Source organism: Pleuronectes platessa, chromosome 15, assembly GCF_947347685.1.
Source record: "Pleuronectes platessa chromosome 15, fPlePla1.1, whole genome shotgun sequence".
NCBI lineage: Eukaryota > Metazoa > Chordata > Actinopteri > Pleuronectiformes > Pleuronectidae > Pleuronectes > Pleuronectes platessa.
This window is the reverse complement of record NC_070640.1, coordinates 17426612-17444379: the sequence shown is the minus strand read 5'-3', so window position 1 is coordinate 17444379 and position 17768 is coordinate 17426612. Positions and strand designations below refer to the sequence as shown.

Sequence of the window (17768 nt, the reverse complement as noted above, 5' to 3'; positions counted from 1 at the left end):
CACAACCACTGCCAGCCCTCTTTCAACATAGCGTGCAGCACACTCGCCACCTGAACACCTCATCTGATTGGCTGAGCCCTCTTCTCTCCACCCTCTTCTGATGACCATGGCGGAATCTGATTGGCTGAAAGGCAATTTCCTTCTGAAAAAAGCGTGCGTCGGGGGGCGTTTCAATGTGCAGGCTGCTGGACTGATGGATGCGTAAGAGTTCCTACACTTTAACTGCTGCTCCACGTTACACACCGGTAAGATCTCACGTTTCCTTACCGTGTTTTGATATAAGCAGCTGTTTACTCTCTACGCTCGTGTCACTGCACAGTCTGTGTTCTCACTGGGGGAGATGAATAGAAATGCTCTGAACTTTGGACGTTTGTTGACAGCAGTAGCGATCATATAATACTAGTATGCACATGCAATATTCCTCATAGTGTGATCAACTACATTTAGAAGCTCCTTGAGGCAAGTGGAGACTGGACTTGTCTTAGCTGCTTCTAAGGATCATGTGGGAAAACTGCATCAGATCCTAATGAATTCTATTGCAATAAAAGAACCTCAGGCAACTGCACTTTGTATCAAGGGTAGAAGTCCCGTTCAAAGGTTTAAATGTGGGATATTATCCGAGATGCATTGACAGGTTATCAGCATTGTTACACAACTGTTCCTGGTCTCCCCCCCCCCCTTCTTCCTCTCTCCCTCATCTTTCTCCTCTCACCCAAACCAGTTGAGGCAGATGTTCGCCCACAGACCTCAAGGGTTTGCTCTTTGTGGGATCTGTTTGTTTTCTCTATAATATTCCAAAGTCTCCACCTTACTCTGTAAAGTGTCTAGAGATAATTTATGTTGTGCCTTGGAGCTACACGAATATAAAATGAATTTGTCTTTAATTATAATGGAGCTGTTTAAAGGAAGCTTTCTTACCATTTCCTAACCTACTGGCATCTGTCATCATTCTTATTAGTACAGTTTTGAATATGAGGTGATAATTGTTTTACAGTTTGTACAAGTCCCTGCTTTCTACGGCTGTTGAGTAAATGATGTAGAGATAGTTGCAAGTAAAATGCATAAAGAACAAATACTGTGGGGCTGCACCTCTGCTGGTAACAAGGATGTGTATTTGTGAAGAGGCCCACACTGTGCTCAGTTAAGAGAATTAAACAAAGCCTTACACTTATATAACATAAGTTACATAAGATAAGATATACTATTGTACTATATATACTGTACTATTTTTTTATATACTGTCTAACAACAATAACATTACCATCATATCATCAGTACTATTACCATCATCTGCCACTGCACCTTATCTACCTATTTTATCTTGTGTTTCTGTTTTTATTCTTTCTACCGCAATATTTTATATTTTATTGTATTGTATTGTATTTTATTGTATTCAAATGTACCGGCTGCTATGACGACTTAATTTCCCCTCGGGGATGAATAAAGTAATCTATCTATCTATCTATCTATAATATATAAGCACATTTTACTGCAGATCATACATATGCATACTTTTCTGTTAATATAAATTGCAAAAACTTTATGTAGATATCACTTTTCTTTATTAACAACTCGACATCTTCAGGAGGCTCTGTTTCTTTGGCATTACCATCTGATCACTGGGCTTCATTCGGTCTTTTCGATTTGACTATTTTGGACTAGGATTCATCGGCCTCTGTCTTTTCACAGGAGTCCAATGATGAGGCTAAACAATCAAGCATCCAAACCCAGATCCTCACATGACACAGAGAGGGAATTCGGAGGAACCCTGGGTGAGTCACAGCAGAGACATCTCACCTCGCCTCCACTTTTACTTTAATCAACACATTTCAGCTTCTCCATTACCTCGACCGCCACCTTTTATAGCATGTATCACTTCTTCTTGCTTCTGTTTACAAACGGTAAGGGGGAATCTATTATGATTCCAATATCCTATGTTGCTGCTTTTCCAGTTTACGAGGGTGAAACATGGGTAAGAGGTTTAGGTTATTGATGTTTTAGTGAATAAAAGCAGATTTTAGGCAGAAATGGAGGAATAAAAGGTGGCGGTGATAACAGCTAACACAAAAAACATTTATACAAATTCACTGTTTGTGTACAATAAATGTAGTTGGTCATGTGTCAAGGAAATGTACAGTTTGTAGATCATACTTCAATAAAAAATAATAGGATGATCAATCTCTCACTGCAGTGACAATTATTAAGACGGCTGCTGCAAAGTACAGAAATCATCATTACGACTCTAAGTGAGAATAATCACTACCACCCAAGTCTCTGTGTGTGTGTGTGTGTGTGTGTGTGTGTGTGTGTGTGTGTGTGTGTGTGTGTGTGTGTGTGTGTGTGTGTGTTGTGTTTGTGTTTGTTTGTGTGTGTGTGCGTGTAATGTTGTGCCTTGTTTCTTGCTCTGTTCCCTGAAATGGACATCACATCCAATTGGTTTCTGAGTTTTCAAAGTAAAATCATGTGTTCTAATAATATTGATCTGAACCAGGAGCTTTGTTACACCAACACAGACAAGTATTAGTGTAAATACTGCAGTCATATGAGATGATGTTGTTGTTCACAGGTAATAATCTACATTTGCAATATGAATCCGATTAATAGATGAACATGTCTCTAACGTCAGAGCCTATATCTCCTGTTGCTGTCAAGCAGGTGTTCTAAACACCGTCTGTCATCTCACTCTAATGTGTTGTCACCTCCCAGGTGCTTTATGCATTCCCATCTTTCTTCCATTGACGGTGCTGTTCCTGATCTGTATGAGTCGATCCCCTGAAGCCTCTGTCTTCCAATGGCCCCCTCTGCTCCCCTCCAGTGACGAGCTGTGGGACCCTCTGGCCCCCCTGCTTCTGCTGGGATGGATCGCTTTCCATGCCCTCCTCTACTTGATGCCATTAGGAAAGGTAGGACACATTGATCAGCCTGGATCAAGATTCAACTTGAATCTTTTGGGGATTTGATACAGAAGGAGGGCGGTGAGATGATTTCCTGAAGTCAAATACAATTTAAAAACAAATCTCAATATCATATTTTCACCATTGCTGCTCCAAAGGCTAAAATGCACGAGGGAATATTCAAATTAAAAACCATGCAAATAATAATCAGCTTTGTGATTGTGATTTTGTATGTGTCCATGTGACTCCTGAGGTGACTACAACAGATTAGTGACAGCATCAGTTGCAGCAAGTAGATTACATCAGCACAGGAAACATTAAAACAAGTGAATGTAGGTGAATTGTTTATGAACTCACTGAAATCAACAACCTTTGATATGATGGGGATCGTACTCTCTGTTACATTTTGGAAATTGTGGGCTGAAAAGTTAAATTCCCTCCGGTCTATAGAGTATTAAAGAAAACACATTGATAATCAATAACCAACGTTGGTTTTTGAAGGTATGCTTTGGGTGTTTAATTATACCAACAAATAACACACGATTGTCCATCATTATATTGCAGAAATTATGATGATGTGTTTTTATTGACTGTGTAACTTTTAGTGAACACTTTACCTTTTATAATAAGCCCTTTTGCCTGCAGGTGTCTGAAGGATTAGTGCTGAGGGATGGAACACGCCTCAAGTATCCCATTAATGGTAAAGTAGAGTTTATCGTTTAGTATTGATCACTAAAGACAAAAGTTAATGTGAGTATTGTAGTGTAGTAAAGTAAAAATAATAATAGCTATTACATTTTATTGCTATGTTTGAATACTACACATAAGCAAATTATTTGTTTACATTTGTAAAGCTTCAACTGTAGTAGAAGTATAAACCAGCTGCTACTCTTTGTTTTAAGTGAGACTCATATTATTTTAGTTTCACCTCCACACTGTCTGACCTTGAGTTACGCTAGTTACACAATGCGAAGTCCCACCTTTTCCAACTTTCCCCTGTCTGTTTGAATACCAGCCTGTGTCAGCGAGCTTATCTCGCTCCCCTGCTGCTCCAATGTTTGGTTTTGTTTGTGTGTCTCTCTCTCAGGTTTTCATGGCCTGTGCGTCACCGGCGTGTTGCTGCTGTTGTTTCTGGGGCTCGGGGCTCCTCTTGGGCATCTGTTTGAGCTGCTGTTGCCTCTGGCGGTGAGCGCAGTAGCCATGTCGTTCCTGCTCTCCGTCTACCTCTACATCCGCTCCTTTTGGGCGCCTTCCCATGCGCTCGCTCTGGGGGGCAACACAGGTGAGAGCCGAGCTTCATCACTGAAGAAAGAATCCAGCTTAAAATACTGTTCTAAAACAGCCAGCGGTGATGCACTGTGCAACCGAACGCCTGTTTTATTGTTCAGTGAAGGATCTTGGTATTCCTCTGGGTAACTATGTAACGGCCAAGATCCACAGGAGCCTGCAGGCATGAAGTGAACAGTCTAGCACAGAAAGCATAGTTTTTTTCGGTACCATGTTATTAAAGTCAAGCAGGAAAGAAATTCAGTTAACATTAGTGATTATTTAACATGTGAAAATGGCCCTTGCATGTAATGTAGGAAAGAGAAAGCAAACCCAGCTGTAAAGAGATGTGACCAAATGTTTGTTTAGCATTTTTTGCCATGTTAGCAGCATCCTTTATTTTAAGACCAATTTCCTTATTTTCATCTGCTGATGATGTATTGTTTAGTCCTAATTAGCAGAAGAAAAAAATATTTGTAAGGAACACACTTAACAATGATGATAAACGTTTTACTCGACCTTGAGCACATAGCAACTCTGCGCCCCAACAGTTACTTTAAAAACAAGGATTGCTCTTATTAAACCACAATTAAATTCACTAGATACACATTTTTAATTGGATATTAACCAGCACAGACTCCTAAATATTAGTCTGAAAACCTGCCTGATTTTTTCCCGTCAAGATCCATGAACTATTATCTGTGAAATCGATCCAGCTCTGCACCAAAATGTAATGGTTTATCTCCTGATCCATGCTGCTAACTATCAGACTGACAAACAAACGCAGACGACAACATAATCTTCTTGTCGCAAGTACGTTTCAGCTATAGTTGCTAATTAGCTGTTAACTGGTTTAGAGAATAAAGTAATTGACATAATGCCTGTTGTGTTGAGAGCTGATATTAATTCCCTCTCCACTTTGTATCCACAATATGTATCTGCAGACATTTTCTGATTTAAACTGTATTTCAAATCCTTCTGTGAATTTTTTTTCTCTCTCTGTTTTGTTTAGGAAATCCCTTGTACGATTTCTTCATTGGACGGGAGTTAAATCCTCGGATCGGAAACTTTGACCTTAAATATTTCTGTGAGCTCAGACCAGGTCTGATTGGCTGGGTGAGTTTGACCTGCACAAGTGAACAGATCAGTAGATAATCCAGACACTGATGAACGTTTCAGATAAAAGGTTCATGTACAGTTCTCTAATCTGAAGAGAACTGTCATTTCCCAATGCCAAGACCAGTTTTATTAAATGTAATTGTATTGAATACATTTACATTTGACACAGAGAATTTGCTTAGCACCAGCGTTTATCTTCTAACGATGCAGCACAACAACAGCAAAAACTATTTTAAACCAAAACATGAATAAATAAATCTACGGACTGACATTTCAATCTAAATATTGAAATATGCAAATCTGTTGTGACATTTGGATTGGGGTGCTTAAAACTAAAATACTTTTGTAATCTTTCCTTTTATGCAAGAATTTTAAAGGTATATTGCACAATTCTAATCCAAAACACAAATTCAGCGACTATCTATATAACTATATAAATAAACCTTTTACGGTCAATTAGCTGTTTGTACTATAGTATACAGACTAAATCTAAATAACATCAGAGATATAAACCTTACATGTTATTTTCTTCCTTGTGCTATTTTAAATTCCTTGTTCCTAGCATCACTGACAGTAGAGTATACATTATTGTGACTGTTGAAATAACTCACAGAAGGAGGTTGGAGCTTCTGTAGCAACACTAAAGACAGGGTTCTATTTGTGTTGCTGTTAAATTCAAATATCATCATAATTTCTCCAGAATAAACTACTCCACCTTTTAGTTACATGATAGTGATCGAACCCAACACAACCAACAGGTGGCGATGTTGCTCTCTTGTCATCTACTGTAGAATTTGTGGACTGTGAGATTTGACACAGTCAGAATCACTGAGCTTTCTCCCTGATGACCTGACACAGTGAGAGATCAGTTGGAGCACAGGGGTGTGCATCATCATCATCTTTGTCTGCGTCATCAGACCCGATAAGAATAAATGCACTTTAGACAATTTAGAATTTTAACAAGAATTACAGCATCTTTGTCTCAATCACAAAAATCAACATGAAAAGTCAAAGGATAGAGTCATGCTGTAAAATGTAACGAGTCCTTATTGCAGATTTCTTTTTTGTTTCTTTGTATCTGGAGTCAAATCTTTGCACATCTGAATGTTTTAAAGCTGTGTGCGTAGGAGAGGACAGAAAAAGCCTCCACCAACTGGCTACAGACAGTATGTGGGAGATTTTAATTTCCTGTTGCAAACTATTTACTTTTAAGATTCGACATTTTACATTTGCAGGTTTTTCAGAGCCCCAGATTATATAATGGATGCATAAGAATGCTTTACACAATGATTGTAAAGCACAACTGGTTTTGTTTAGGAGCTGTACATGATATGGTGGTCCAGTGCTATTGTGATTGTAGCCTTTGGACTTCATCATTCTGTTCTCAATTCGCGAATGCATTAGGGAGAAACCTTTATAACAGAAAATATAATAGCATTAGAGCAGCCATAGATGGATCTGACCTCAGGAAAACGTTGATTATGTGTCACTTTGCAGTAAAAATTCACAGAGGTTTCCACTAAACCTGAAATGATCTGTTGCTAAGTCAATTAGTTGACTGGCAATAAATTGAAAATTGATTTATCATCGAAAAATAAATGCTTATTCTTTGGAGGTTCCAGCAACTGTGTAAACTTGATCTATTTCTATGATGTAAAACTAAATATGTTTGAGCTATGCTCTGATGCTCAGACAAAACAAGACATTTGACAATGTCAACAAACGGCATGAGCATTTCTAAACTCTAATGGAACAAACTGTTTAATCATGAAAGTAATCAGCAGCTAAATCAATGAAAGAAACCAGAATGTCACTGAGTACAACGCATTCCTCTGCCAAGGGGCTGCATCAAATCTCACACGCTCATAGACATCAGTTACCTAAATATGCCTAAGGATTCCTTAATTCCCTGGGAAAACATTGAAAACATCAAACATCCCTGTGTCTTGCAATCTTAAAGAAAGTGAAGAAAAAAAACTTCCTTGACCCACACCACATTCTTCCAACAAGTTTCATGTAAACCGTTTTGCATTTTTTTGCATTATCTTGCTCACAAACCAACAAACATACTTGTTCCCGCCCCTAGTGAGATATTCATGAACTGTCAGGTGAAACTGTCGAACTAGTGACGATTGGTCTTCACTTCCTGTTAGGTCGTCATTAACCTGGGCATGCTGATGAAGGAGGTGGAGCTTCGAGGGTCCCCGTCCCTCGCCATGTTACTGGTCAACAGTTTCCAGCTGCTGTATGTGGCGGACGCTCTGTGGAATGAGGTGATGGCTCAGCGGTGTCAAATGTCAATTCACAGTTACAAATAAGGCACCTGGCAGCTCTGCCATTTTTATCCTTCTTATTATCACATGTATTTGACCTCATCTCATTGTGCTCCTCACAGGAGGCTGTCTTGACAACCATGGACATTGTGCATGATGGTTTTGGCTTCATGCTGGTGTTTGGAGACCTGGCCTGGGTTCCCTTCACATATGGCCTGCAGGCAGCCTTCCTGGTTGTGCACCCACAGACCCTGAGTTGGCTCGGAGCCGCAGTTATAGTAACACTGAATGGTAATTAGCTTCTTTTCATGAGGTTGCAAAATTTAGAGTGTCATGACTATGATGATATTAACATGTATCTCTTTGCTATCAGGTATTGGATATTATATTTTCAGAAAATCCAACTCGCAGAAGAACCAGTTCAGACGAGAACCTACACATCCAAGTGTTGCACGTCAGTTATTCTCTTATTTTGTTCCAATGTGTTTTCCAATGTGTTTTCCAAATTATTACAAATACGCTCAAATATACTCTTTATAATTCACCTTTCATGCTGTTCATGTAAAGACAGGATTAATTCCCCTTTGTGTCAGAATAGAGAGGGAGATGTGGAGTCTATAATAATAATGAAAGGCTATTTCTACAGCAATTATATTAACATAGAGCTTTACAAAATACACGGGAATAAATCAACACAGAACAGAGCTTGACAAAACAAATAAGAAATATAATAGAAAGAGATAGCAGGTAAAAACTATTAAAAACCAACGTCTTTTAACACCAGTTCAAATCAGGAATTACATTAATTCTAAATTGAAGCCAATGAAGGGAGAGAAACGGGTGCTACACTTGGGGTTTGTTGAATTTCGAGCAGCGGTGTTCTGCACTTACTGAAGCTGAGACTCTGGGTATTGACTGGTGCATGTAATAAGTGCATTACAGTAGTGCAGGCGCGACACAGGCGTGAACACGCTTTTCTAGGTCAGGACTGAGCTGATTTGATTATTGCTTTATTTCTTAGGTGAAAGAAACAAGATCTAATAAGGTTATTGACACTGGCTTCAAAATTTTGTTGTGAATCAAATTTGACACGGTTGTGGATTTAATATTGCTCCCCAGTGGACCAATGTACGGTGGTAGACTTTCTTTTTGGTGATCAGCAAATGTTTCCTTCCTCCTCTGCAATTCCTCCCTGCAGGACTGGAGACCATCGCCACGGCAACAGGGAAGCGGCTGCTGGTGTCCGGTTGGTGGGGTCTCGTTCGTCATCCCAATTACCTCGGCGACCTCCTCATGGCCCTGGCGTGGTCCCTGCCATGTGGTGAGACAGCTTAAAAGCCTCCGCGAGCCTCATTTCTCATGCAGGTCACACGGACATAAGACAAGCCTGGAGAGGTTTCATTAGAAAATGTGGATGAAGTCATACATGAGATTTACTGTATGTCAGAGTATTAATCACATCCAGCTATGCCCACTTTTAGACATGTTTGTTGATCTTTTCAGTGAGATAATCTTTCCAGCAATGGTGCAGATTTATATTTGAAACATAGATCACCTCAGTCCGACCCCTGCCTGCGGTTGAATTGGACTGAAACACCTTTGAAGAAGAGCAATCCACATCCTCTCTGTGGAACTTGTGGTCCTGCTCTCTGTCTGTAGTGAGTCAACACAATAGAGCACAGCAGTGACTGCCCACTTTCAGTGCGACTCTGGTTCCAGAAGTCAATTTCTCAAAAAGGTTTTAACCCTGGAACCAGGCCCATTAAACATTAGATTTGGAGCAAAGAAAATATTGTGAGATGGAAAAAAAGTTGAAGGTACAAGTCTGTCCACATCATTATTTTAGACTGAAGGAAGTACGCATCCCATAAACCATTGATTCATAATCCCAACTTCAAGCTCTTCTTTTTGAATTTAACCATTTTGTAGTGATTTACAGTTGTTGGACTTTCTCTTCCTCATCTCTTAAAAACTGCAGTAGGTTGGAAGAGAATATCACGGCCCCTCTGTGATAAACGTCATGTAATGGAACCGATCGTAGCCGACCTGATTTTTCTCAGTTGTCGTCAACATTTCCATGGTAACAGTGAGCGCCGACCAATCAGACACCGCTATGACACCTGAGGATTCGTAATGCTCAGCCTTGAAATCGCGAATAAGAGGTTATACTAAAGACTCATCCGATAAACAAACTCGTGGGTTCTACAGGTGCATATAACAATGTTACACAATCTTGTAGCTTGGGGTAAGTCCATGGATGGTGACAACATTCTTACTTCTGCTAAACAACTTGAAAAATGAGATCCTGTAGCCCAGAAGAAAATACAAGAAAATCTCTGTTGATTTATCTGAAGAGTCAGCTTCTCACATCAATACTGAAACTATGTATTCCCCAGTTTCCGATAGACATAGTGGCTGTTTATCAGCTCTGTATGGACCCAGCATTAGTCATTATGATTTCCTTCCTGTCCTCATCATGTTATTATACTCTGTTCAATACTGGTGCAGGAGAAGTGAAGGCAGCAACACTCTCACTTTGATCCCCCGCAAACTGCTTTATGTTCCCTTGAAAACTTCCTCATAATGGCGACTGTCAGACTTTTGTTCCAGCTGACACATTGTGCTAATTGGTATTCGACTTGAAGTGAGTCACTTGTGTAGCCGCCTTTGTAATTGAGATGTACAGCCGTTTCTGGCTGAAACCGCTGAATTATGGCGTCAAAAGAAACAAGAAAAAGAAGGTAAACGATGGAATGTTTTTCACATTACAGACAGATGCAAGCTGCTCCCGCAAAAAGGAGCAGTTGCCACATGTAAACCCTGATCGCAGAAACAGTGAGAGAAAGACGAGAGGATATTTTCTCAATCACACTGTGAATCCCATTCTCAAAGAACATAATGAGCTTAATCTCCCTGGTACTAACTGTGCTGCGCTTGTATTCGACTGACTGAACATTTGAAAGAAAAGACAATTGTAGAGGAGGGTGTTCTCTTGATTTCAGCCTGTTCGATATAATTCAAAATTGATGTCAATAGTAACAAACCCTTTTTTTTGTTTGTTTTCTTTTTTTATTAGGTTTAGCAATTAATCAAAAGTTAGACAAAAAAAAAAATCACATGTCATGTTTATAAACACCCCCGTATAACAATAATAAAGGATTCGTTTTTCTGTGTTTTTCTGATCCTTTGAAATTCATGATTTCTTGAATGGTTAATATATATTTTATAGTTTTTACCACTGTCAAGGAGGTTATGTCTTCCCCCCTGTCAGTTTGTTAGGTGGTTTGTGTGTTTAATTTTAAGGAAGATTACACAAAGCTACTGAACAGGTAGGAGTTCGGGAAGTTCCCATCAAATTTGAGTGCAGCTCTGGATTAGGGGGCAGATCCAGCTACATTGAGAGTTTGGCAATTTTTCAACATTTTCACCATTTTTCCCCGGGAACAATTCATGGATCTTGATGAAAAATAATCAGGCACCTTTAAGGAATTGAAATCTATGAGTGTGGGGAAATTTGGTGCAGCTTGATTGACTCAAACTGATGGGCGGTATGTGGTCTACTGTTTGATATGTCATTGATATGTTGTTGTTTTCTTCTGCTAAAAAGTCCACGTTTCTCTTTTCCTCAGGATTCTCACATATAATGCCCTACTTCTACGTCATATATTTCGCCGTGTTGCTGATCCACCGAGAGGACCGGGACGAGAGACAGTGCCGGACAAAATACGGAATAGCGTGGGACACCTACTGTCGCCGCGTGCCCTACAGGATCTTCCCTTATATCTACTGAAAAAAGAAAGCCGTCGGCTGGAACGGGACCAAAACCATCTCAAACTATCCTTGTGATTTTTGCAGAGGAACCCAGTGGTACCTTTGAATGTGAATCAATTTGCAATAACATGAACCACAAGTAATAAACGGTGCTGTTACCGGGGACATGCAGGGAGCTGACAATTTTCATCATTTCTCACCTGCAAGCCCTTCGGTCCAGATAGAAAATGATGGATCACTCCTTCAAATTCTTTGCAATTTCACTTCGAGACCTCACAGCAACGTGATCCACTTCAAGGTAAAGTCAGTCCCCATTACAAGTCTCTGTTCTGAGCTTTCTGAGGCTGAAGCCTTCCAACATGACACGGTCAGCCTTTTGATTCCTTGTCATGAAAAGAGGGAAAATATTATGAATTTACTCTTTTTACTTTTAATGAGAAAACAAACAATAACTGAACCAAACAGGTAAATAATAATGTCTTATACGATTCCAAAATGACTGGGTCACCCCATTTTAACCTTGTTTATTTACAGTGTCTTCCTTTGTTGTGTATTGTTATTTGTGAGATACATTTGAAATAAACAAAAACAAAAGAGAACTGCATCAGGTATTTTCATTGCATGTATTTAAAGCTGTCTGAGGGTGGAAGAGAAGACAAAATACTATCACTTGAATATGGGGGAGTTCTAAGTTTCCAATACTGACCTAACATTAAATATGCAGAAAAATGCATTAATGTTTTGTGAAGATTTCAGTCAAAACCAGTGACAGTTTGACAGACAGCTATTAGCCTGAAAAGATATCAACTCAAAGCTGGGCTCCCTTTTTAACAACCATTTCCACCCTTTTATTCTCCTCCTGTTTAAAAGGATCCTCTCCATAAACACTTAATAGCTGATGTTCAACAAGCATCTGTCTCACTTCAGCTTGGAATCTGTTCTGCATGAATGACTCCAAAGGAACAAAAAGTACATGAGATCTATTAGTACCAGGTAATACTGTCAGACGCTCCTGGAAAATGGACTCAATTAGCATGAAAGCAATGTTCTTTTTTGTAAGTGATGCTTCTGAGCAGGTTGAGTCAATGTGGAGGTGACAGGGTGTTTCATTCATTTCATGGTGAATACCGGGTGGCCTTTAAAAAGGCTGAAGAGTGTCTGAAATTCAATTTTCCTAATAAAAGGACCACAAAAAGTATGAAATTGTTTTACATTCAGATTGAATGGGTCTTCATTTATTTTACTCAGATCGCCACCAAATGTCACCGGGAAAATCTAAAGAAGGAATAATTATTATTACTGGTTGGCTGCGTCATGTGAGTGTGTTTCTGGATAACTTAACACATTTAACTAATGCCTTACTAGTCTAGCTGAGTTATACAATTAGGTTATGTGCCTGAAAAATGTTTATAAAGCAAATTGCAAAGGGTCAAAGTCTTTTAAACGTAGGACAATGGCGATCAAGGCAGTGTGTTCTCACTTTTTGTTTGCATTTCCATCGTGAGTTTGGTCTTGAAGTTCATTTCAAGTGATACTAAAAGTCTAAAATGTAGCTGTGTGTATAGCTGTGGAGCTTCCTAGGTGCATCACTTTGAGGACAGTTTTTTGAAAAGGTTCTCTAGTAGAAAATGTTTCATTATAAACTGTTGCTTGTGTGTTTTTTTCCAATGCTTTACCAACTTATTTTGACCCCTTTATACTAACAGGCAGGTGTTGTCTTAAAACGTGGTCCATCATGAACCTTTCTCAGTCATACACCCCCTACATTTACAATACACTGCAAATGATTGTTCTGTAAACATGCACTAAACTGCTCTGTGCAGTTGCAACCCCTCATTATCCACCTTTGAAAGCCATTTACAGTACAGCTGCCCTCTGGCCCCGCCCACACAGCGCTCAGGCTATTTTGTGTTGTTTTTCAGTATGCTAAAAGCTAATTACGGCTCTGCTTGTATAATGCCACAGCCGTCTGCATGGTGACTGATTCATGCTGAATTAGTACATACGCCTCCAAGGTTGTACGTATATGCATGTTCGTGTGAGTATTCACTGGGTGTATGTTTATTTCACTTTAGAATTCTGTCTGGAAAAAAACATGGTCAATTTTTATATTAAAGTTATACCCTCCACAAAAAAGGTTATGTTTTTAACCCTGTCACTTTGCTTGCTGGTAAGTTTGTTTATTTGTCTGTTTTTAAGGAATAGTTTTTTTCTTTATTTAACATTGTGCGATCAGAGACATTTCAGGAACTGATATCTATAGGCATGGGTCACTTGAAGCAGCTTGACTGAATTTAAGACGGACTGTTGGGATACGGAGGTGGTATCCGTTCTATCGAGTTCTCTAGTTTTCATATGAGTTCCGTTATTATCATTAGTCAGTGAATAATAAAGACACATTACTGTAACATTCCATTCGCATATACAGTCCTTACATATTGTGACATGCAGGGGTGGACTGGCCATCTGGCATACCGGGCATCGTCCCGGTGGGCCGTTGACCCAATGTGGGCCGGTCTGGTCCGCTATGTTTTTTTTGTTTTTGTTTTTTTTCTCTTCTTCCTCTCTAAATTCCCTCCAATTGGGCCGGCCAATTGGCTACAGAGGGCTAGCAGTGTGTTGCCAGCATCGACACATATTATTGGTCTATTGTTTGTCATTGTCAATCAATCATGGGATGACAGGCTCAGAGAGCCCGGACAGTGCTGTCAATCACAACACAAACCAGGGTGGGGCGGGACCTCATGGCATTGGCGGGGGGAGTGAGACAGAAACTTGAAATGGATAATAAGAGTTAAAAACGCCCGGGTGGCGCTGAGAAGCATCGAAAAAAAAAGCTGAAGTCTCTGGAGGTGGAGGCTGCTACATGTTCCAAACTGACGGACCTGTTTGGTGCCGGGTTCACCAGCCCAGCAGCAGCAGGTGCGCCGGGAGACGAGCGAGGAGGACTCGACAATGATGAGCGAGTGGAGGCACACATGGTAAGTAACGTTGGCCTGGCGCTGGCTAGGCTACATTTTTGTAGCATGTCCAAAACAAAGTAGAAAACGTTTTTGATTTTGTTTTAATATGCCGAATTGTGATATTATGGGTTATTATTGTTCAGATGATTTAGCTAAGCTAGCTAAGAGCTGCTAACGTCGTTTACTGTTGCCATAGCAACAGTAAACTTTCTGAGCTGTAAATAGAGATGCAGAATCAAGCTAATTCTTTTCAGAAGTGTTATTGTGCTTATGTGTTGATCCTTAATGGTGTGATCATGTACACTAAATGATAAATTATTCTCCATTACAGGTTGTTGTGATATATTTGAGGAGTCGTTCTCCCTCTGTTTTATATGTGGACATTTGGGACCACTGTTAGAATTTGGTAAGTTTATCATGTCTTTTTTAATGTATGAATACTATATAATTTTCAAAAGGTTTTAAAAGAAACACACATCCAAAAAGTTCTCAACTCTAGGTGCAGGACAGAGGAAAACATTTTCTTTATTTTCCAGACATTATAATGTATCCATGTCCTTCTCAGGTTGACCACTTGACATGTGAGAGCCTGAGGAGTTGTTCCCTCTCTGTCCATGTTCGAGGACTTGCCCTCTGTCTGCCTCCACTCTCTGCCTTCACTGTACCATGTCTGTTGAGTCTCCTCCAGTCTGGTGAGTTTATAATTTTTTATGTTTTATGAAATCATACTTAATTTGTGATGATTAGAGACATTATAATGTATCCATGTCCTTCTCAGGTTGACCACTTGACATGTGAGAGCCTGAGGAGTTGTTTTCCAGACACAGGTAGAGCTGGCAGGGGCGTCACCCTTGGCCTGCCCTTTTGGGCTGGGCTTCAGCTGCAGATCTAAAGGCTGCTTCCAGGGGCATGGGGCCCTCAGCCTTTGTTTTTCTTTGCTTACAACATACATCACACCTTATTTTCACACATCCAAACACTGTTAACACCACTGACTCGTAACATATTTTACACATCCCACTACGTAGTTAGAGCTATCTTGATTTGGAGTTAAATAAATTTACTTTTGGCTTGAGAGGTTTGTGTGTGGCCTCCCTTCTTGTTGCCATCTTTGAGCTAGGTGATAACAGTAGTATGCATGAGAGAAGATGCCGCGAGATTTGTGGACTTCTATGTGGTGTCCGCTGATAATGTAGTGGGCTGGTCTGGACAGACAATGCCAGGGCTGAATTTTTGTCCCAGTCCACCCCTGGTGACATGCAAACCAGTGTGAAGGAAATGTCTACCATCCTAACACATTACATCTGTACAGCACCTTCAGGAGAATAGAGCCTGTCTCTTTCCACACATGCTCTTTGTATTGTATCCAAGCAGTACCAAAGGTCAGGTTGTTAACTAACAGGACATTGTAGTGTCTTCTCTCAGGGACTTTCCTATCGAGCTCAGATTCAGACGCAGCAACTCCAACTCTTTTCTATCAGTGGAAAGACATAAGGACACAATGTGATTTATAAATCTATACAATACAATAGGATGCAAAAACTAACATGAAACATGGAGAGTGACAGCATTTCTAGCCCTTCATGGATGTGCTGGATTTTTACTGCAGGGTTTTTAGCCACAATGAAGTAGCCTACAGATAAATTATTGTCAATAGTATATATAGATATATGTGCAGTATATGTATCTACTATAAGTCAATGATTACTTCAGCTGATGTGCTGCTCCTCCTCTTTTACAGCTGTCTGTGATCAGGAGTGAAACTAACACAGACACTGATACCTCAAAAGGCAGAAGACTCATTCATAAGAAATATACTGCGATTTGATTTTTAAATTTAATTACTGAATTATTTTTTAACAGACCCGTCTGACTACACCTGAGTCGTGCTCCTTCTTTAAAATAGCTTTAAGAATGCCTCAGGAATTTAACCACATAGCAACAACCTTCATGCTCCACTACATGTCTTACAAAAATACCAGCACAGCTACAGACTATTTGTTTTTCCCCGTCGCAGTAAATAATAACAGCACTGATTTGGTCTTAATTTTTAAAAAATATGCTTTTTCAAGGTCAAATATTTTGAGATGTCTGATTGAACATTGGCATATGAAAAATTTGTGATTTGTTAAAAATATATATCTTGTCGTTAATTGGAGATTGTCTTTAGTTACAAAGGAAAGCAATGGATGTGTTTTTATATGAGACAGGAGCTGACAGTCGGAGTGAGTCCCACTCAGTTTGGACAGTCGATCCACAGTCCAAATAAAAACACCAGTGTGAACAGGTTTGACATAATCTTGGACACAAACAGTCATTTTTTAAGAAAGCACATCTGCTCCCTTTTCATTTGTGGGATGAAAAAAACATCAATCACAACAACTTCATTTCATAATCAACAAAAATATGAAACTGAGTGGAATACTTTTTTCTTTCTGCTTTTTCGTATCGAAATAAATGCAAGCTTTAAAATGAAATGGTTCAGCTTTGCTCGTGGTGCTGTCCTTTCTCTGCTGATAAAACCTGACATCAAACTTGAATTACATTTTCACTTATCTAGTGTGTGACCTTAATATTTGCAATTATGATTTTCTTGTGGTTGCACATCTGTACAGCCAAAACCATACAAAACAACTAAGAGTGCCTTGTGCATATTAATGAATGAGCAAACGTGTTTGTGTGTGTCCGTGTTTGTATGTGCACAAGCCTTTTGTACATGCCAATCGCAACATTTCAGTCCCATCAGTTGTAGCCAGTTTCCATGGCAACGTGGAGAGCACAGACGTAGGAGAGAGGAGTGGAGACAATTATCGCGGTGGAGGGCGCTGAAAAAGGAAGAGCCCGGGATGATGAGTGTGTAACAGTGTGAACTGCGGGATGAGGCGGAATGAGAAACAGATGCAAGTGTTGTGAGTGAGTGAGCAATTGTGTGCATATGTGCATGCGTGTGTGTGTGTGTGTGTGTGTGTGTTTGTTTGTGTGTGTCCTGGCATTAGCAGGTGTCATCTATAGAAGCATTAGGGGTGCAGTTGTCATGACAACCCGCATGAAGCTGTTCTATGTACTGGATGCTACAAAAAAAAAAAAGTCTTGTACAGGCGAGCGGTGCTGCCAGGCGTGCACACCAGCTTGAATTGGATTTTTCTGTTTGGAGTGAGCGCCTCAGAGTGAGGCAGCAGGAACCTCTAATACAATTTAGTTTCCATGGTGACAGCGGGGAATGATGAGTCCTCTTCAACCAGAGGGAGAACGCCGGCTCGGAGCTCGGAGCCTCGTTGTTGCTCTGCTTTCTGTCTGAATCATTGTTTAGACAAGTGATAACCTGGCGAACCTCGCACACAGTACAAATGAGTCCCCGAGGTTACCCAGAGACACACTCAGCATTTTTCCTCCTTTTTTCCTTTTGAAATCCCAGGTAGCTAAGGGATGGAGTCACAAAATGTCATAAACGTGCCACAGATGCAGTGACAATTTCATTTGTG

At 40.0% G+C, this 17768-nt stretch overlaps 1 protein-coding gene across 1 annotated transcript; it reads left to right on the top strand.

Moving 5' to 3' along the window:
• Positions 1 to 150: 150 nt before the first annotated feature.
• tm7sf2 (transmembrane 7 superfamily member 2) lies at positions 151 to 11922 on the top strand. The gene is made up of 11 exons (XM_053441396.1): positions 151 to 245; positions 1690 to 1772; positions 2707 to 2903; positions 3540 to 3594; positions 3982 to 4176; positions 5173 to 5276; positions 7433 to 7552; positions 7675 to 7843; positions 7926 to 8006; positions 8751 to 8873; positions 11182 to 11922. Exons 2-11 carry the CDS (start codon positions 1697 to 1699, stop codon positions 11340 to 11342), a joined length of 1281 nt encoding a protein of 426 aa, XP_053297371.1. The 5' UTR covers positions 151 to 245; positions 1690 to 1696; the 3' UTR covers positions 11343 to 11922.
• The last annotated feature ends 5846 nt before the right edge of the window (positions 11923 to 17768 follow it).